This window comes from Geospiza fortis, unplaced genomic scaffold, assembly GCF_000277835.1.
Source record: "Geospiza fortis unplaced genomic scaffold, GeoFor_1.0 scaffold488, whole genome shotgun sequence".
NCBI lineage: Eukaryota > Metazoa > Chordata > Aves > Passeriformes > Thraupidae > Geospiza > Geospiza fortis.
This window is the reverse complement of record NW_005054365.1, coordinates 1271354-1293137: the sequence shown is the minus strand read 5'-3', so window position 1 is coordinate 1293137 and position 21784 is coordinate 1271354. Positions and strand designations below refer to the sequence as shown.

At 43.5% G+C, this 21784-nt stretch overlaps 1 protein-coding gene across 1 annotated transcript in view; it reads right to left on the bottom strand.

Annotated features, from left to right (window-relative positions):
• SETBP1 (SET binding protein 1) overlaps positions 1–21784 on the bottom strand; it is a 251868-nt gene that overhangs the window by 78182 nt on the left and 151902 nt on the right. Inside the window, 1 exon segment of the mRNA XM_005431644.2 lies at positions 1590–5064. Within this exon segment, the coding sequence (XP_005431701.2) occupies positions 1590–5064 (3475 nt within the window).

Sequence of the window (21784 nt, the reverse complement as noted above, 5' to 3'; positions counted from 1 at the left end):
AGGCTACAAATGCAAAGGCTGTTAACAAACTGTGAAAAATGTGAACTTCCATTAAAAAAAAAAATTGAAAAATAAGCTTGTTAAACACTTTGAAGCCTTTTAATCCTATGTGCCAGGACCCAGCTTCCTTAATGAAATAGCCACTGCAGCACTTGGTGGAGAATATCTTTGTTCCTTGTCAAGAATGTTGCAACTCTGATGTTCAGAGACTTATTTAAATCTCTTTTCCTATATTTTTAGATGTATCATTTTTTGATGTCACAACTGGTCTAATATAATATGATATCATGAATGGGAACGTTTCTTGGGGTAATCTGTCATTTCAGACCATTTTTCACTGCTGTATTTCAGATTCTGGTCTTGGTGAAGGAATTGGAAATGTTTAGGTGGCTTAAGCATGAGCTGTCTTTGGAACTCGATCAGTTACAAGTCAGTAAAAAGCTTTAGATCCTTACATTGACAAGTTGTGCAAATTCTCTACACCTGTGTTCTCAGTTAATTTTCTTTTAATTTTGAAGGCTATCAGCTACTTTTCTTTGAAGCTCTTTTTTTAGCACATCAGAATCTCATCCACCACTGGTTGGTTCAGAAAAGCTCACCCCTTTCCAGAGCTAAGTGTGAAATCTGCTTTGTGATAAATATCTGATGGTGTAGAAGCACTGGGCTTGCTCCCAAGCTAAATTCATTTGTAATGCACCAAAACACCTGCCTCTGTGTCATCACAAAAGCAGCTCCCTATTGTAAAGTACAATTCACTCTCTCCGGCAAGATTCAGATTCCCTTTTTCCCCACTCTGCAGGAGAGGAACAGATGTCCTTAGCAGCTGAAAGGAGCTTCCTCCCTCTTCATCTACCCAGCTTATATTTCCAAGTCATGAGACCTAAAACTCTTCAGAGTCCATTGGAGAGGGTTTGTTTCCATGACACCAGTCCCTTCCCACAGCCCTCAGTGCTCAGGATATTTATTTTACATGACACCTGTGGACTGGAAGTGACAGATTTACATTAGGACTGTACCCAGGATCTCTAAATATTCAGCCCAGCCATCACCATGGTGGATGCCTCTGGACCAGCAGTAGAACACATTAATGGGACACAGACACAGCTTCACACCTTCCCACCTGTCTGGTCCACCCCATCAACAAATGGGTTTTGGTCACTTTAAGGGCCAGAGCAGAGACTCTCCGCTCTCTTCCCAAATGCTGGACAGTGACTTTGATCCTGTGATGTTAGACACTGAGTAGAGGGATGACCACCTTGCCAGCAGATATTACAATTGCTGCTGTTGCAGAATTCAATGGACAGATTTTAGGAAGAAGTGCAACAAGAGAGATAAGTGAAGGCAGGACAAATATTTATAAAAGCGCTGCGTAACAACTAGAAGACTTGTAAAACTTTGGGGTTAAGATGTGACCAACTTTCTTGTTGATCTCCCCTAAGTTTGGATGAAGAATGACAGTCAGTTACAAAAGCCAGAAAAGTTATTATCTCATAAATGTATTTGCTGTAAATGGTGAGTCCCTCTTTGTTCAGCACTGACATTCAAGTCCAGCATATAATCAAAGTAAAATAGAATAAAACAAAGCTTACCTGAAGAGGCTGAAGAATCAAAAGTACTTCTGTCCTTCCTATTTGTCTTGAAGGGCTGAATGTCCTTTTCCCTGTAAGTTCCAAAGCCTTCAAAGCTTCTTCTTTTATTCCCACTTGCATCATTGTCCCGCTTCTCACTTGAGGAATTTATTTCACCAAACATGTCCAGGGACTCTGACCTTCCATTACTCTCAGTATTACCAGAGTATCTCTTTGTGCAAGAGTCAATGGGATCACTGCTTGAGTCGCTTTTATCTTTACTCTGTGACCACTGCTGGGCATCAGAAAGTGATAGCGTAGACAGCGTATCCACTTCAAAGTTACTCTTTGAGCCTTTGTGCCCGGTTTCACAATGCTGGTGCTTCTGCTTCTCCTTGTGCTTGCTCTTCTCGTTGAGCAAGGACAGGTCTTTGTCTGAGCCACTCAGCCTCTCGTTGATGGCGTGGCTGGAGAAGCCAGTGGACTTGCTAGCAAAGAGACCACTCAGATCCTCGTGAGTCCCCAGTATCCGCTCGTCCTTATGCTTGTGCTTATGTTTGTGTTTCCTCTTGTGAAGTCGGCCACTTGAAAGGCTTGTTCCTCCAACCTTCGGAGGAGCCAAGGAGGACTGCATGTCTCCAAGGCCCATTCCCACAGGGGTTTGCAGGTGCACTCCGTGTTTTGCTTTGTGTTTGGCAGTGGTGGACATCTTCATGTGAGAGCTTGCATGGAATTGGGGTGGGGGCACGGTAGGTCTCATAAATGGGGAAGCCGCTCCAAGCGTGTGAGACAGGTACAAAGGAGCTGGATACTGACCGTAGTAACCAAGATTCATCATAGGCATTGATGTGTAAGGCATTCCATAGGGTGCATAGTAACTCCCACTGGGAATAGGGTAACCGAACCCTTGTAAAAAAGGCACCTTTGTCATGGTGTCATTGGTTTTGGCAGGTCTACCACGCTTCTTCTTGGACTTCATATCAGAGGTCCTGCGAAGATAGAGCAATGGGTCATACTGGATATATGGCACAGGGTAGTAGTGACCAAAATTAATCCTGAAGATGTTGGGATATGGATTTTCATGATAAAATATATAACTTTTATGAGAAATCCTGAACACTTGAAACTTATTGATGAGTTCCTCAAGGTCTGCCAGAAACTGGAGGTCATCTCTGTTCTGCAGGCTTTTCCTTTTCCTCTTGTGCTTTGGCTTTTTAATACTTTCGTGAGAGAGAAAGTTATCCACAATGAGATGCTTCTGCCGGTGACCATGCCTGTTCTTTGTGCTGGTGTCAGATGGGATAGCCTCTGGATTGTCCAGGGTGCAGAAATCAAAGGAGTATCTCCGGCGTGATTCTGAGCTTTTCTCGCCTTGGTCAGAGGTACTGTTGTTGTCTGTACCTATCCCACTGTCACTCGGGATGGTTTCCTCGCTGTGAGACTCACTCACTGGCGACAGTGTGACTTCTTTCAGAGAACCTATTTCACAGAGGTGAGAAGGTGAATTAGCCATTAACCAGGGTGGAGACAGCTTCCAAGTTTTACGGTGCATTCCTTTCTGGGTTTTTGGAGGAAGAGCACTGATAGGTTGAAGATTTGGCATAGTTTTTAACTCTGAAAAATTAGTTTCAGTGCTTGCAGGGCTGAGGTTGCCGTTGATCCCCACTAATTGTGTTGAAAGCGGATGAATAGCTGCTGGTGACGATGCCACAAGTGACTGCAGGTTGGAAGGCACTGCTGGGTTTTCTGGCTGGCTGAAAACAGGCCTTGAGTGCTTGATGGCTGTCTTAGGTTCTTCTATCTGAGGCTGCAGCTCTGCTCTTGGCTTTCTGCCCCGTTTTTTACCAATGTAGATAGTCCCCCTCTTGCTGACATTGATCTGCTTCCCTAGTCTAGCATCAATGGTGGTTGGCCCAACACTAAACAGGGTCTGGACTTTTGCTTTCAGAGCTATGCAGCTGGAGCAGGAGGACAAGATCTGATTGAGAATGTTCTTCCTCTTGAGGGTTTTCATTTTATTAATGGTCTTGATGGTCTTCTTATCCAAGACCCCAAGTTTCCCGACCTTTTTGTGAAATTTGAGTTCACTGATGGACTTGTCCTCTCCTGGAACCATCTGGGCAAACTTGGCCAGATTCCTTCTCCTCTTCCTTTTCTTTGTTCCTGGAAATTCACGATTGATTGGGCTCACTGGGCTGGTGGAGGTCCCCTCGTGAATGGTTTCAACAGTGAGCAAAGGCTGTTTCTTTGGTCGTCCTCTTTTTTTCTTGACAGGTGTGATCACAGTAAGACTGTCTGTATTGGTATACAGAGGGCTGGATGGTGTGATGGGATAGGCTGAAGGAGGCTCCACCATCAGCTTCTCAGACGTCGTCAGGGAGGTTTCCCGAATAATAGATTTAGGTTTGCTGCAGGTCCACCGACGCTTAGCTGCATGTTTGGGGTGCTGGATGTCAGGTAACTTGCCAGCTGAGGAAAGATTGGTGGGTAGGAGAGTGGATGTCACAGGTAGAGGTTTTCTGGGTCGGGCAGCACTGTTGGGGGACGCTTTGTCTGTGAACACACCACTGTCAATTGCTACTAAGGGGGACTCATTTTCAATCACTTTCCCTGGCTTTGTGGCTCGAAGATCTTTTTTACTCCCCTCTGGTTGAGAGCTGGTCCTGTTTGCCATTTCACTGCTCAAGGCAAGCACAGAAGGTAGGCTTTTCTCCTGGATAGTTTTCTCTATGGAGGATTTAATGGATTGCCTCTTTTTCCTTTTGTGGCCAGACACATCTGTTGTCGGAGACTTTATTGGGATAGTAATTCGTACGTGATTGGTGTCACTTTCACAAGTGCCGGCAGAAACGGGATTCTGCTTCGAGGGTGACATATCCAACATGCTGTCCATCGAGTAAGACTCCTTTTTCCCTTCCATGCTGTCATGGGATTTGCTGTCAAATGCTTTCTGAGCACTCTTTACCCATTCCATATCTGTGGTTTGCATGGTTTGGCTCATCAAGTCCTTCTTGCTGGACTTCTTCTTCGTACTTCCAGTGGGCTGATCAGGGGCCTCCAGCTGCACAGCTCCCTCTTGATCTCCAAGAGGCAAAAGCCCATTGCACTCGGAGGCATTGCTGGGCTGGGTGGCCGTGCTGATGCTGTTGGGAGATGGGACTGTGCTGCAAATTGCCAGCTCCTTACTACTGACTGACAGCTGCCCCCACGAGCTGCTGCTGCTGCTGCTGCAGGACTTCTTGGCCTGGGATTTGCTGTAGGAAACTCCTGGCTCCAGAGCAGAGACCTTGGTGGCACTAATTGCTTCTCTGCTGGGCTCTGTGTTGATGAAGCAGCTCTGAGAAGCGGGTCCAGTGTCGGAGCTCGCTGACCAGTCAAGGTGGTGCTGGTTGCTACTTTTCTGCTGGTGTTTTGATTTTAAGGTGTCACTGGTGAAGTCTTGTTGGAGGCCCGGATCATAGTGCAGAGCAGAATGTTTTTGTGGCCTGTCATAAACCTGGAAGGGAGCAGAAAATAAACAGGAAAAAATAAAATTAGTTTAGCAGCCCATTCATAACCACTGGTTGCAGCTCTTTATTTATGCAGTGAATAACAACAGTGATTTTGTAAGAGTTAGGAACCTTTATAAAATCTTCCTATACTTGAGCCAAATTTGCATTTAGATTTCATGCACAGTAAACAAGTTTTGTTTGGTTTCCCTACTCTAAAAACAGTGGAAATATTTCTATAAATGCAAAATTACTAAGGGAACATATTCTATTGATTTTTAATTTAAAACACAAGTGAAATATCCCCTTTCAATGGATGAATGGTGCAACTCAACCTCCTGGTGAGAATGCCTTTTTCCTGAAAAATAATCACTCAGAACTTGAGGCTCAACAGCAGCAATTAAACTCATTATTGTAAACAAGAAAACTGCAAAATTGTCTTGGAAGTTGCAACAAACAAGAGGAAAACCCATGGGTCCACTTCCCTGTGAAGGCAGATTCTGCAAAGATTTACTTGAATTTCCACATGGAAGCCATCCCCGCATACTTAGTGCTTAAAATCATATGCATAGCATCAAGTGTGTGAGGCACACTTGGCAGGTTCAAGATTTGCCTTACTCCCTTTCCATTTTAAAACTCTGCTATTTGCAATGTTGGTGAGAGATATTTTCAACATGATTTCTACTCTGACAGAAGCTCTTCAAGCCGCAGAGGTTACAGCAAGGGCAGAATTATGCTGAAGACTCTTACAGAGCAAAAGAAACTCTACTGTTTTTCTCTTGGTGGGCCTCCAGCTAAAAAAAAAATTGTTTACTTCAGCTGTAACTTTTTCCTTTTAAAGAAAAAGTATCTATTTGTTTTTTACTTTCTTTGCTTGATCTGTTTTGTTGTTTTTTTTTTTTTTTTTTTTGATTTTGCAGCTTTATTTTGTAAAGGTCTGGGTCAGACCATACAACTGCTTTTGCACAAACTACTGACACTGTTGTGAATGTCAAATAAATGATGAGACTGAAGATAAAAACAAAACCAAGGAAAGAAAAGTACATAATAAATACAGTGTGTCTTGCGTTCCTACAAACACCCTGTTGCAATTAAGTTTCTATCAGTAGCCCATTAGATCCCCCTTTGGGGTGTTTGCAATACAAATTTTGGGGCAAGCAGGCAAAAGGGAATAAGAGGGCTCTGAACTGGGAAAATTAGGCATCCTTAGTTCTGAGCAACTTCAGAGAAGTTTGAAAAGACAACCTCAAGCCCATGGCACATTATTTAGTGGCCACTAAACATGCACATTATTGACAAATTGATGCTGAGCTATCTTTCATGCCCATATAAATATAGACATTTGGCTTTTCTGGAGTAGGCAATAATGATGAAGTTGTTCTGGTCCATTGTCTGAGCAGCAATCAGGGAGTCTTAAATCCTGTGGATAGTTCAGCTGTCACACACATGGGCCAGCCATGCTCAGGGAAAACAGAGATTTCCAGGAATTGTGGAGTGAGAGAACGAAAGCATGCAGCTGTGGTGGAGCTGCAGATGTTGTGGGTGAGCGACACCCGGTTTCCTCAGCCTGAGAAAAGAGCTGAAAGCATAAACAGCCCTTGGGGAATTAATCCTTCTCCTCCTCTTCCTCACAGTGGCCTCCCACACAGGAGCCCTGCAGCACACAGAGGACACAACCCACACTGATGCCCTTCTTCAGAAAAGGGGGCCCATCCACTTCCATATCTTGAGATGGGTCCAGGGAGGGGAAACTAGCAGCACCAGCACTGGAGTTTTACGGCTTGTTTTATTTTAATTATTTTAAATTGATCCCAGAGCTCCTGAGATCCATTTTGCCTGGGCCACCTGGACTTCTCCCACTAGGCTGGGTGTCCTGGCACAATGAGGTGGGCAGGCCATGCCCTGGTGATGTCCCAGGGGGAGATGGCTGTGCTTCACACTAGCCTTACACAAAACTTCATCTCCCCAACTCGTGATGGGAAGAAGCCCTGGAAATGCTGGGCTGAGGCCTCTCTCGGGCCCCAGCACCCACACTGAGGCAGGGCCAGGCTGTTCCTGTACAGATCCCCGCAGCCAAACCAGCTTCTTACACCCACGTTACTTCCAAGTGCTGAGCTGTGAAACTAAATGACCTGAAACATTTCATTTGGAAAAGAAAAAAAAAAAAGATAAAAATAAGAAGGAAGGTTACAGCAGGGAACAAAAACACATCGCGCTCTGGCAACATCCACTCCCTCCAATATCTATCACACACATGGAGATCCATGGTCTAGAAGGAGCAATAATCTCTGATCTGTATTTTAAGGATTTCATTTGGAAAAGAAAAAAAAAAAGATAAAAATAAGAAGGAAGGTTACAGCAGGGAACAAAAACACATCGCGCTCTGGCAACATCCTACTCCCTCCATATCTATCACACACATGGAGATCCATGGTCTAGAAGGAGCAATAATCTCTGATCTGTATTTTAAGGCAGTTAATAAGGGCTCAGAGTGGAGAGGGCAGCTATAGATCAGCGATGAATGCTGATATATGGGCTTGGCTCCTCCAGCCCCATTTCTTTGGCCTGTGCATTACACAGTGATGATGCAACTCCCAGCACATCCCTAATGATAGCCCTGTCATTGCTCCAGCAGCACAGGCCACCACCACATCGATCTTAAAATTCATGAGGAAGATATGCCTATGTCATCAAAGGTGCCAGCTCTGGAGGCATTTAATCACGCAGATAAGCACTCCAATTTCAACAGGCCTTCAAAAAATGACCAGTCTGCAGGATCAGGGGACTCCATTTCCTAAGCAGGATGTCAGGACTATATATCTGCCCAGGCACATTACAGTCTGCTGGGTTTCCTCATGGAGCTTCTTCCAGTGAAATGTTTATTGGCTCTGCCTTGCCAGACACATCCATACCACCCAAAAATAATTCCTCTCCAGCACAATGACTAGAGACAATTCTGCTGCAGCAGGTTGGGTTTCAGGGGCTGAAATGGATATGTGGGGACTGTTTACCTAAAAGCACTACTAAATCAGTTGAAAGTAATGTGGCCAAGTGTATTTTATTCCCCATGTATTCATCTGGGTTGCTGTTTGATCCCATTGGTCCTAATGCTTAGGCCTCAATTTTCCCTGCTGTGTGAGCCCCATCCCAAAAAGCCAATAAGGCCTAGCTCAGCTAAGCCAAGACTCTGCTGAGCTGACAGAGATGTCAGACCTGTCAGGATGGTAAGGGAATCTTAAGAAACTGATATCTTGATACCTTTCACCCAAATTCTTTACTTTATTTGTCAGTAAGTATGTAATATACTCCAGCTCCATGGGGCTGTTGGCTCAAATAGAGTTCCTGTGGCAGCCAGCCGAGACCAACGTCAAGAAGAGTGGGCTTTTTTTCATGAAAACAGAAGGATTTATCTTTATTTACTTTTTGGTTTATAAGACCCTAAAAATGCTTCAAACTTCAGTGCTGGACTCTGCTTGTCATTTGCCCTTTCATTAAATGGGATTTTCTTCCACGGCCAGCTATTCTGCACTGAGAGTCTGCTCCTTCTTCTTTTGTGGAAGTAGAAGTGTAAATTAACTCACGTAATTTTACTACAACTCAGCATACTTGGTCAATATTTCTCTTCATATACAGTTTAGTATATGAAGAGAATGTTTTTAGTAGGTTTAATAGTCCCAACTTTCCTTTAAAGAAAACAAAATACAACAAAAAGAAGGTGATAGCTTTTGTAACTGCAAAAAGGTTTGAGCAACCTGATCCAGCGCATGTCTAAATCTTAGACTATAAGAATAAGATTCCAATCCTCTTATTAGTAGAATAAGATTAGCATCCTCTTATTAGTAGAATAAGATTTGAATGACAAACCGGTGAGTTTCAGCCCTCAGCTTTGGCAGTGGTGGGCAGACCTGTGAGCAGCACAGATCCCATACACTGGTGATCACTGGCCACAGACATGAAGAGGTTTTATGCTGTGTGTTTTATGCTGTCCCTCCAGTCCTGAGCAGCCCTGCACCTGCAGATGTGATTAGCCCCCAAAGCAGTTTTATTCTGGTATGCAGCCCTTGCAGCTGAGGAGATGATGCTGAGCCAGCCCCAGGAGGGGCAGCACCCTGCTCTGCAAGGAGTACCCAGCAGCAGAATCCATCCCCCAGGGACTCTTTTTAAGGATGCTTCAGTCTGCATACTCGTTCTCACATGCTGCTTCCAATCCAAATGCAAAAACTGAGGGCAGATGACAACAACAAAATCAATGGTCTGGTAATATAATACGAAAAAAATCCAAATTAAAAAAATAAAACTTAAAAAAAATTATAATAAAATATACATTTAGAAAATCCAACATCTGAAAAAAAAATCTGTGTTATTAAAGGGATGGTTTCCTCCTACTCCAAATGCACCTTTTTTAGGAGGTAACACACATAAAGCTTGTCAAGAATCTGGCTTGCAAATCAAAGTTAATATTACAACGCCCCCTCTTTAAATCATTCGCAGATCCATCTGTGTAATGGCTCCTCAAGTGTAATTCCCTATTAAGAGGCTTTATCTGGAGAGATAAGCAGCTGGTTCCCATGTCACTAATTGCTGTCTGCTGTGATTTTAAAACATCTGCACCATTGTGCTCTTCATTTTCATATTCTAATCACCCTGAAACTTGAAAAAGGTACATCATTGATTGTTTCTGTGGGTTAATTAGTACACAGTCTCCTTGTAGAGACAATTTAAAGGCAGTCAGAACCTCAATCAGCAAGTTTGTTTTAAAAATTAATAACATCAGGAGCGTCTGTGGGGATTGGCATCCACAGTGACACATCAGTGTGCTCTGAGGACATGCCATCCTTTGTTATCTTCTTCACAGGGATGGAAACAAAATTGAAAAAAAAAGAAAAAATAAAAGAAGAGGAGGAAAGTCTTCCCTAAATGCATAATGTCACTTAAAACAGGGTATTGGGAAGTCCTTTCTTTTATCTCAGGGCCACCCCTGCCTCACCAGCAAGAGCAAATCTGAACAAATCAAAACATCACATAAAACCTCTGTGTGGTCTAGGAACTTGCAAGCATTTTTGGTGTCAATTTTGCCACCTAGGAGCAGAATCTCATTGGAAACCCATGGGGTGAAGCTGTGATGTATGGGGACACTTGCTCTGTTTTTCCTCGTGAGCTGGAAAGGTGCTGCATCCCCTGGTGCTGTCCCCTAACCATGCAGAGGAGAGTTTTAGCTCAGGCACAGAAGTTCGCCATGGCAGAGATGCTTCATGCAGACTGGACCTTCCTTGTACCCAGCTCAGAGGGAAGGCAGGCCTGAATTCAGAGCTGCTTAACTTGGGTTTATACCCAAAAGTACTCCAGACAATCCTGATAACAGAACTTTGGAGTCTAGCAAACTGTCAGCCTGAGATGTTCCAGGCTGAATGAATAAATCTGCAGGCCCTGACTGAAAATGCAATTGGCATTCTGAAAAATCATTCTCTGTTCTTGTCCTGAGTTCCTAAAAAACTGGAGAACCTCCAAATTATTTGTTCCCCTTGAAAAAGCTTTCTCTTTAGTTTCTGCTTCCTAGTCGTGCATGAACACATGTTGCTAGAGAAGAAAAAACCCTTTGAAAGAAAGAAAAAACCTGAGATTTCTAGCTCCAACACATGAATAAATAATCCTGGCTCAGTTCATACTTTTGCTCAAAATTGAGCATTTCCCCTTGTGTCCCAATGGGACGGCTGTAAACTGCTCACTTGCAGGCTCTAATCAGAGCTACAGGTTGGAGATATTTCATGTCTTTTGGTGAGCGCACTGAGCTTTCCCAGGGCAGAATTACCCTGTAAATAAAAGATGCCAAGCGGAGGAGACAGCAGGCTCAGGCAAATATAACTCTGGCCTGATGACTTACAGGTTGAGCAGTCATGGACATGAGGCGTGAGGAGCCTGTGATCAAGTCAAGTCAGTTCATAACTGCGAGTCTCTGAAATGGTCTTAGGAATTTCTTCAGGCCCTCAGTGACTCCGGGCACGGATGAGGGATACAAAACAGAAAAGGACACTCGCTGAAACCACAAACAGTGGAGTCTGCTGAGGAACTACGCTGAATCTAGTTCTCATGTAGGAGCTTTAATTAAAAGTGACACACCAATAGAAAACACATCAGCGACAGTAACATAAAATTAATTGACAGGTTTCCAAAATAGGGCATTTTCCAGAGTACTGTTGCAAATTTGTCGCTCCCAGAGTTTTATTCCTTCTACAGCTCCCAGGGTCTCAAAGAGCACAAAGCCCAAACAACCATCACACTCAAGAGTGTGGATCTCAGAATCAGAGAATGGTTTGGGTTCGAAGGGACCTTAAAGATAATCTAGTTCCAACCCCTGAACATTCATTTGGCATACAAAGAGAGGCAGGAATTAATGCAAAAATGCCCATGAGAGCACAACACAGCATGGGGTGGGAGTGGGTTAATTAAAAGCCAAGCAGCACCTCTTTGTGTCCATTCACCAAACAAAACATCCCAGACTGTGGAGTGTGTTTGTGTGATTGTGTTAATACAGAGAAGCTGAAGTTCAGGCTTTGGCATCATGATTGCTTTGAGAATACCTTGTCTAAAGCACTTATCCAAGGAAAAGACAAATCAATGCAGAGATTACTGAACAGTACAAAGATGCTCACATGGTTGTGAATTGTAATTTTTCATGCATTCCTGGTAAAGCGTCTTGATTTTCTAAGTAATTCAGAAATTCCAAAGTTGTTCCAAATTCATTTTGCTACCAGCTTTAAACTGAATAATTTGCACACTGTTTCAATCTTCTGCTGCTTTGCAGACACTTCTATTTTCCACATGGAGGGACAGAGGATTTTATTTTGTCAAATTGCAGCAACATGTTGAATTTATAAAGGTAGGATTTGGCGCTGCAGGCTGATCTGCTCCTTACTGGTGGAATAGACCCATTGCTGCACATATTTTCTTTATCAAATGTTTAAACAACCCTGTGCTTTTCAGAGCTTTGTACTAAGCACTGAGTCTGGGAAAACTCTAAACAATGGGATTTTTCTGTCATCTCCAACAAAGAACCCATCATTGCCGACACAACAATGCAGTTTAAATATCGTGTTTAACCATAACACTGTTTGCCACCTCGGTTTAGGCAGCTGGGAGAGAACAACTGGGCACCAGCTAAGGTGGACTACAACAGGACTCATACAATTTTCCCTGTTCAACTGCTGAGATCACCCTGGTTTGTCCTGGTTTGGCCTCAAGCCAGTGCAAGGATTTTTAGGCAAGTGTTTCAGACATCACATCCACAAAGCCAGGGCTTCCAGAGCAAGGCACCTTTGCTGAGCTGAGTGCTTTCATTTGTTCAAAACACTTGCTAATGAACTTTACTGCCTTCAGGAGTGATATTAAGGCTTTATTATTCATATATAAAACATACTTCCATCCATTCAGGAATGGTTAATTCTGTGGACCTCTACCTGCTCTCACCAGTGTGTCACTATGAGGTTGCTTGTCCAAGTTTCCACCTCATCTTGCTCTTCTACTTTAGTCTGTAATTTCAAGCTGTAGAGGACAATGCACCTGTGCACAGTGGCTCAGCCACAACAAAACAGCAGAAGGATCCCAGGACAGACTGGGACCTGCAGAAATAGGAGCAGTAAGGGGTACTAATCTCTGAAAGACTTGTGTTTTTGAGGATGTTAATCCCAGAATCCCAAAATGGCAGAATAGGGTGAGTTGGAAGGGATCATTGAGTCAAACTCCTGCCCCTGCACAGGACAACCCAACAATCCCTCCTTGTGCCTGGGAACATTGTAGAAACTCTTCTGGAGGTCTGTCAGGTTTGGTGCTGTGACCGCTCCCTGGGGAGCTGTTCCAGCTCCCAACCACCCTCTTGGTGAAGAACATTTCCTGATATCCAGCCCAAACCTCCCCTGGCTCAGCCTCAGGCCATTCCCTCAGGTCCTGGCAGTGGTCACCACAGAGCAGAGAGCAGTGCCTGCCCCTCCTCTTCCCTTTATGAGGAAGCTGTAACTGCACCGCAGTCTGACCTGTGTCTCCTCCAGCCAAACAGACCAAGTGACCTCAGCTGATCCCCTCAAGGCCCCTCACCATCTCAGCTGCCCTCAGCACGTCTGAGATTGCTAAACTGGAAATAAGGATGTGAACAGCTGTGCACTTTAAATTTCTGCTATAATTTTTAAAAGCCTGCAGTTCTTAATTTGCATTGAAAGGTTTCTTTTATCCTTCATTTAATATAGGAATTGCAGCATTACCTTGAATACTCTTTTTTTTTTTTTTCTGAGGGATGGGAGAAATATAAATGGCTTTTCCGTCGAGGCCAGTGATTCTTTCCACTAGAGTTAAATAATTTGATTATAAATTGAGTCCTTAAATGTCAAGGAGATGCTGAATTCACCTGAAAACAGGCATTTGGGGAAGCTCATAAAAGCTGTGAGCTGCAGTCAGTTAGCTCATCATTCTTTTAGCATGCACTTCATTTAGCAGTTACTGACCGCCAGATTAATTCTTCCAAAGCATCCTGATTGCAGCTAAGGTCTAGCATGAAGCATTAAATGTGCAACAGCATTGGTAAAAAGTCCAGAAATGTGCCAGAACATCTATCAGGAACAGCTGGGTTATAAACCCTTTGAAAATTTGCAGGACAGGTCAAATACACACGTGTCTTCTGACTTCCCTGAATGAAGGTCTGAGTCCTGTTCCATGAATTCAGTGAGAGCATCACTTGTGCCTTCAGCAAATTCACTGTGAACAGATGAACTCCAGTGACCTGAACCAAAACGTGGGAGGTTCATTCCCTTTGCAAAGCCTGCCTAGAGAGGTCATACGTGGTGAATTTCGGGCTCTGTTGGGCACACACCAAAGAGCCACTGCACTCTGTGCAGAGCCAGTGGGTGCTGCGGGGTGTACACATCCAGAGGCAGGATGTGCTCTGGACCCTCCCAAAAAGCTGGTCTCAGATCAGAGTGCAAAGTGGGATTCTGCTTTGTTTTCACCAGTAAAATCCTGCCTTTCGGACAGAAGGGAATAGGAACACTCTCATCTTCCCTTGCACACTGAGTGCACGCCTTATAACAGTCCAAGCAGACATGAAGTGGAACCTATTCCATTTGCAAAAGGCAAATGGAATCATCCCACAGGATGAGTGGGACTTCAGGAGATTTATGCTCCGGTTTCCCCATAACATGTGACTATTTTTCACCATTGTTACCTTATAAAAATGATTCCTCTCCCCTTTTCCCTAGAAACCCAGGAAGTGATAGCTGGGCAAATTTTCTTTTACACCTTGAAAAGGCCAAAGCGTGGCAGACATCCATCTCTGTTTCTGGACTAGAGATGATGCCTCTGTGACACAGTTGTTGAAGATTTTTTTCTTCAGTCAGGGGATTTTAAATCCATAGGAACTTCAAAGAATGATGGAAGACAGGTTTGGAGAAGGATGCCCACCCATGCAGTAGGACTCGTGTCCCGGGGCATGGACACGTGCTGTGGGAATAAAAATGCTCAGCTGCAAGTCCTCCTTCAAGACCATAGAAGGGGTGATTTTGGGAAGCTGCAAAATCACAAGCTGCCCTGGCTAAATCTGACTGCTCTCCTATAAGAACCAATTTTACCACCCCCTGGATCTGGCTCCCTGCAGATAACTCTTCTATACAGATGTTTTTGCAGGTTCCTCACCACACCCATAGCCAAGTCTTTCCCAGTAGGGGAAATTTAACCAGGCTTGTAATAATGTACTGGAGCAACAAAAACAATAAAATGGTGACATAGAATGTCTCTCTGGTGGTGCTAGGGGATGTGATGGGGATAGGTGCTGCATTTTTGGGACATTGCTGTGCTTTTCCTGAATGACACCTATCTCTGCTTTGATGTTCATCCCTCATCTTTCCTTCCTTCCCTCCTTCCCCAACTATGACAAAATCACCTTTACTAATAAACCTCCAGCTCAAATAGCAGGTTTTATTTAGTGTGCTATAAAAACAGTCATTTCTCAGATCATAAAAAGGGCTCAACTGGACTGCATCATTTTGCTGAAGTGAGTTTTCTGGTGGAGTGATTCTCTCTTCTAAATGCCACAGTCCCCCACCACCAGTATTTATGTACCAAAATAAAATGCAATTTTCTGTATTTTATTAAGTGTGAATCTCTGGTGCAAATCCATTTGGGAGCTGATCCCAATATTTAATTGTCCTTTGCTTTTATACTTTTAGGATATTTTCAAGAGTTTTCACAGTATCACCAGGCTAAATACAGTTTTATTAAGGTACAACAGCATCACTTTAGGGCCCTGACCAAGTTTAGATTTGTCTTCTACACATATAAATCCAGAGCAGCACAGAGCAGAAAAAGAAAGGGCAGGGAGCTGTGATCTAGAAAGGAGGATTGCAAAACACACTGAGCACAACTTAATGCTTAAATGACCTCTGAAACTTCTCTAGTTTCTCACCCAACAAATCAGGTGTGAAATGGAGCCCCGAGTCTCACACCCACACAGGCTAAATGTGAAGTGTTTTAATATAAATTCAGGCCTGGGATTAGCATCCAGAGCAGAACTGACATCAGGAGAGCATCTAGGTAAAAAGTGGCCTATCCCATGCTGAGAATCTGCTCTGGAGAAACCCTTACAGCCCTGGACCTGTGCACAAATGCCTGATTTCTGTGCACAAACTCCACTTGGGACTGGCGTCAGACCAGACAGATCCATGGTGTGCTTCTACCAGCACCTCAGAGCTTTGCCCTTTTAATTGCCTTTGTTCTAGTAACTCACTTAGCCACATTTCTTTTCTCTATACATGTTGATGAAGCAAAACTATTCCCAGCCCTGCCATTGCTTCCTCCTAAATGCTGACTGCGTGCTTGAGTTGAGTCAGTCTATAAAAATACTGGCACTGAAGGTGCAGTCTCCAATCCAAGGAGCTTGGCAAACAGGGTAAATCACAAGCAGCAGGACTCATTTTAGATATCAAAGTGCACTTGCCCATTGCTAAGGGAGTGAAGCTATGCATCTTTCTTTACAAAATGTGCTTATTTTGGAGGATTGGAATTGGAAGAGTTTGGCAGAATGTGTTTCCAAGAGTTGGTTGAGGAGAGAGGGACACTGGCTAAAACAGAGGTGAGTCTGGTGTTAGAAGCATCTGAGGTACACATTAGATGGAATTAAAATACATGGGGACAGCAGGGCCACAGAAGGGCCTTAGTTCAGCAGAGACACAGAAGTTAGGAAAACTGACATGACAAACATGGCTCACACTTTAAGAGGGTGTATAAATAATCATGAGAGCACCTTACACAGAAATCAATGGTTCTCTAGACCTTGGAGTTTCTTTTAAAACTAGGCTGGGTGTTTTTCTGACAGCTATTGGACTTGGAAGAGGAATACATTTAGGCAAATCCCCTGGCATGAGTCATGCAGGAGGTTTGACTAAGTGGCTCTTTCTAGTCTTAAAAATCTGTGACTATATAACCTCTCTAAATCCTCCAGTGTTTTGTCCAACCTGGTGTTAAGCAATTCCAGCAATGTGTCTTCAGCCTCTTCTTCTGGGAGTCTATATCCCAGCACAATAAATCTCACTGTTCAGAGCCTCTTCTCCCTTCCCCTGGAACCATTTCCATCCCTAGACATGCCTCAGTTCTGGATTCATCCCAACAATTCCTCCTCATCCTTGGACCAAAAAGAATATTTCACATTTTTAAACAATTAATTTCGCTTGCCATATCCCCTGCTGCTGTAGAGCACTGTGTCCCACGGGTAAGACAGGGTTGATTTACTAGGGAGGGCCTTTCTGGCTTGGCAAACCCAGTGAGATGTGGTTCCCTCTGGAATAAAAGATGGGCAGTGTTGTATCACACTTCATCCTGCAATGATGGGAGGTGCCAAAATCTGCCAGTTCAACCCTCTCAGGCCACCAACCTGGCACAGGGAAAGTTGCTGTGATTTCTGCTGCCGTTCCTCTAACCTGGCTGAGCGTGGACTTTTGAGAGGCAAAACTGTGTGAAATATTTCTCCAGACTGACTCTGTCCTCACCAAATAGCTGAGATTTGGCTCTGAGCTTTTAAAAGGAGGCACTAAGGATCACCTGATCTGGATTCAAGCCTCAAAGATGTCTCTAAAACACTGCAAAACCAAAACATGCTGGGTGTGAAGAGTGAAGAACCCTGGAGTCAGTTTTAGACATTGGCTACATTTTTCATTTTTTTCTCTTTTTCGTTTTCTTTTTTTTTTTTTAATTTTTCCCCCCAGTTTTAAATATAGAGGAGCATATTGATTTGGTCTTTTCTGGTTTAAATTTCTCTGCTCTTCTGTATGCTGCATCACAGTCTCAAAACATGAACCCAAATGCAGAGCTCTGAACAGCTGGAGACCTCTGCCTCAATCCAAATGTCACAGTTGGTGTTCTGAAGGGTGTTTTGGGGAGATTTTTTGGGTGTGTGGGGATAAAAAAGAGCAAAAGGTAAATCCCAAACCACTGTAAAAAAGGGATGCATATGTTGAAGCTGCTGTTGCAAAAACTACTCAGTGACTGTTTTAAAGATCCTTATAAAAATCTATTTTATTCTAAGTATTTACCAAATACTCAGTAGTTATTTTTTTTTCTCTGTGTTTTCCCCCCTTTGTCTTGTTTGCCACCAGAGAATACACACAGTTCTGAGTAATCCCCCTTTAAGGATTTCTCTCAAGGATACACAAATATCTATTTTCTGTTACCAGACACAACAACCTTGTGAAATCAGGGCAGATTCATCACCCATCCTGCACACGACCTTATCAGCAGTTGCTATGGGTGGCCCCTGTGGAATACTGTGGAAAGGGCAAAGCTGGGAAATGTGCACTTTAAAGTGCCAGAGAATTTAGTTCAGTGTGCAGCACTTGTAATTTCTGCTGCTGCAGACTGCTCAGCTTGTTATGGATATCTGAGAATTCTCTTTTTCCCTGACTAGAGGTCATGAGATTTATTACAGTAAATTTTTTTGCCCCCTCCTTTTTTTTTTTTTTTTTCCTTCTGGAATAGGTAAGGTATAATTGAAGGTGTCAGCTTTCTTGCATTTATAATATCTCCAGAGATGAAGAGAGAAGTGAAATAGAGCTTCCTGCCACTCCTTTCCCCACATGTAACATATTTTGCATTTACTTGTACTGACAAAGGGAATATTTAAAGAGAAGGCAGTGTTGTGCCAGGTTTTGTTACAGGAGGTATTACAAAAAAAAAAATTACGGGAAAACACTCAGGTAGGTGGACTGCAGCACCAGATAATAAAAATTGAGGTTCTAGTTTCCTCATCATCTATATTCCCATCTGGTGGCATCTACTACTAAATATATCCGAAAATGAATTTTTTTTTTCTGTTGATTTGAATGCCATTCTCTATACAGAGCCATGGAACTACATTTTGTAAAAATATTACTTCAGTGAGTAAAATCAGCGTTCCAGTATGCTCATGTGGAGCAGAGGGCTACAAACCAATGAGAAAACAAGTAACTAAAGTTTATTACATCTCAGATTCATTCACACCAAGCAAAAATACCTGTTTGTGACCTAAAGTCAATCTTAAATGAATCTCAAAGCACTTCATGAAAGAAGCAGCAGTCATTATCCCCCTACAGATGGAAATACTAAGGCTCAGTGATTTGCCCTAGGTGTTTCATGTTCCTTGATGAGTGCAAAAGGCAGAATTTAGTGAGTATTCCTCATACTCATTTTTGCTGATGACCATGAAGATTCCCATGACCAAGGCCACAAGTTCACGTTTCCAAGGCACTCTACAATCTAGATGAACGTGCCTTTGAGTAAATGAATATCTGTCTGGAGTGCAAACAAACTGATGCCTTGCTGTATGAGCCTGAACGTGCCGTCTAAAGTGCCTATTACAGGCACAGCTGGAATCCCTGTTTGCCAGAGGAGGAATAGCATGGATCTGTGTTTCAGCACAGCAGCACCTTTTCACGGCCTGTCAGCTGGGATTCCAGCAAGTCTCATACCTACAGGACTACGATTTCTGTGCTGCAAACCCACGAGAGTGTTCTTTTCAAAGAGTTTTAGCTTTGTGGAGATAATGAAATGGATTATCCATGCGCCTGCTGCTGCAGCATACCTGCAGTTCTCTACCTGCTGCGGTGTGTGCGTGTGAATGAGCGTGTTGGTGGGCATCTAATTTTAAAGAATGGGTTTTAGTCTCACAGAATGAGACCTGGGGAAGGTCCCTAGTCACCCACCCTTAGATAATAACACCAGGAAAAGCTACCAGGTATATCATCTTCTCACCAAGCAGAAGATACTGTGGCAGGCAAAAAGTGACCTTGTGTTTCTTATGCTCAAACTCCCAGCAAAGTACAGAAACTTAAATTAGAGTGTGTGCAACATTAGGTTTTCTTCCCTTGCAGACTTGTTGTGCATCTCCTGTCTGAAAAGGAGGGGTCACTTCAGACAGAGGCTTCTGCTCAGCAGGGCTGCCTGCTGCTCACCAGGGCTCTGCTCACCAGGGCTTTCCTTCGAGCAAGATAGAGGAAGGGCTGCAATTAAAGCAAAGACTTTCATGCTTTTGGGGCTCCTTTCCTCCAGAAACACAGTATTAACTCAGGAACCACAGAAAGTGAATCCTAGAGTTGGAGGAAAAATAATAAATTCAGGTTGGTGTTCAAATCTTTTCTCCCCGTGACTGAGTTTGCTGCCAGGGTGTAGTTTGGAGCACCCTGGTCAGGCATGGAATGAATACTTGACTGTGGTCAGGTTTGGCATGGCTCTTGTTAAAACACTGCAGGAATTGGCCCTCCAGCCCCATCTGTAGAAAAGCTTGGTGCAGCTCATCAGCTGGAGCAGAGAACGCTCAGAGTGTGGCTCTGCCACCAAACTGTCACCAACACCTGGTCTGGGAGCTTGACGTCCCTCTGTGGCCCATGAGGCTTCCAGAGAGGACATCAGGCATGCCAACTACCCTGCTGGCTGTCTAGATCACCTGAGAAGATGATTTAGGCACCCAAACCAGCCATCCAATGGGAGGTAGTGTGCACACAGCCTAACTGACCTCAGTGTCTTGTAACAGACTTTTAATCCCTTTCCTGCTGCTCTTTGTCAGACTCAAATGGGCTGAACTACGCCCTTAAAAAAGTCTTTAGGAAGCATTTCTTGAGCAATAAAATGTACTGAGGCCCAACCAGTTTATGGAAAAGGATTGAAGTTTTCAAAGTTTTTTTTAGCTTAGAGATCCTTGAAGTTTTTGAAAACACAATTTTGATTAAATTTGTGGTTTATTATGGGGTTGTTTAATGTTATCCCTCCTACCTGAAGAAGAGAATTTTTCATTCCCCACCATCAACTCATTATATCACAAAGTCTTAATATGAATTGGTCTTCTGGTTTCCTTTTCTTGAGACAAACCATGGAAGAGCAGAGATAATACTTGGTACAGCTCAGTCTTTGTGTCTTTCCTCACTGCTACTTGACAAAGAAGTATTTTAAAAACTAATCCAAGGAACAAAGTTATGCACACAATTGAATTTAAACCCAGTCTTTTTCTGCAGGATGTCACCTTTCCTTGCAGTCCCTCTGAAAATGCCTCATTGTGCAAACATGCATTTGGAAACAGAACAAGTCTGTTACCAGGATTCAAGCTGGTCATGCTGCTCAGATGACCACACTTCTGCCTTCTTGTTCAAACCTTTGCTCGGTGTTTTGAGGTTTGCTCATCAGCAAAACCTTGAGTTAAGGATATTCTGTCAACCACAGGGTAGAACAGCTGACCACAGGAAGAATGCAACTCAAACACGAGCAGCAGCACCCTGTGACTCTGGGCACCCTTCCCTCCTGCTTCTTCAGTAGGTTATTTCCCACAAGAGCATCTCTGACCTATTTGTGGTGCTTCCAGAGAGGCCTCATCCTATCACCACACCTTTAATGAGCAGTTCATTACCCTGTCCTCTGTGACCAGGGCAGGTGAGGGCTGTGAGATCAGAAAGGCTTTCCTCTGCTGAGATTAAATGTGGTTTGAGGTATTGTCTGCTGTGGACATGTTTTTGACTCTTGGTCCCTCTTCCCCAGGCTTTTCTGGGGAAAAAAACCCCAATTTATCACTATGAAAAGTTATAGGAAGAGCACATTGCCTGGTGTCAGATGTCTGGGCATGGGGAGCAGGACCCTCCCCACACATGTGGTCCGTGGATTTTGACCACACTGATGCTGGACCAAGTCTTGGCCCTTGCTTAGGCATCCTTTAGAAGATCAACACGCCCTCTTCTTTCTTTCCATCGCCAATTTATCATTTTTCTCACTTCTTTCTATTTTACCAGGAAAAATTCTCAGGACTGTGGCAGTCAGCATGGTCTAACTGATATAGGATTTTGGAGATAATTTTTGTATTCTTGTATCTGCTTCTGACTCCAGCATTCTCTGGTCTTTAATGAGTCCAGGGACAGTTTTTCTCAGTTATTAGGCAACACTGAACCACACATTTGGCACTGGCCAAAATAATACCATTATATAAGTCATGATTTTAGTAAAGAAGATATTTCAGAAGATGTGTTTTCCCACTCTACAATTCCCTAAAAGGAAAACAGACTTGAAAACATTAAAAGAACAAAACTTCGGATGAAACTCATTAAATTTTGACAATCTTAGCTCACCACCTCCTCTGAAGACCCTGTCTAATTGCTAGAAACCAAAAAGAACACATTTCCCATGAAGTGAGGGGAGCAGGTCACTTGGTTTAAGCTCCAGTGGTCTGATTTCCAGCCCTAT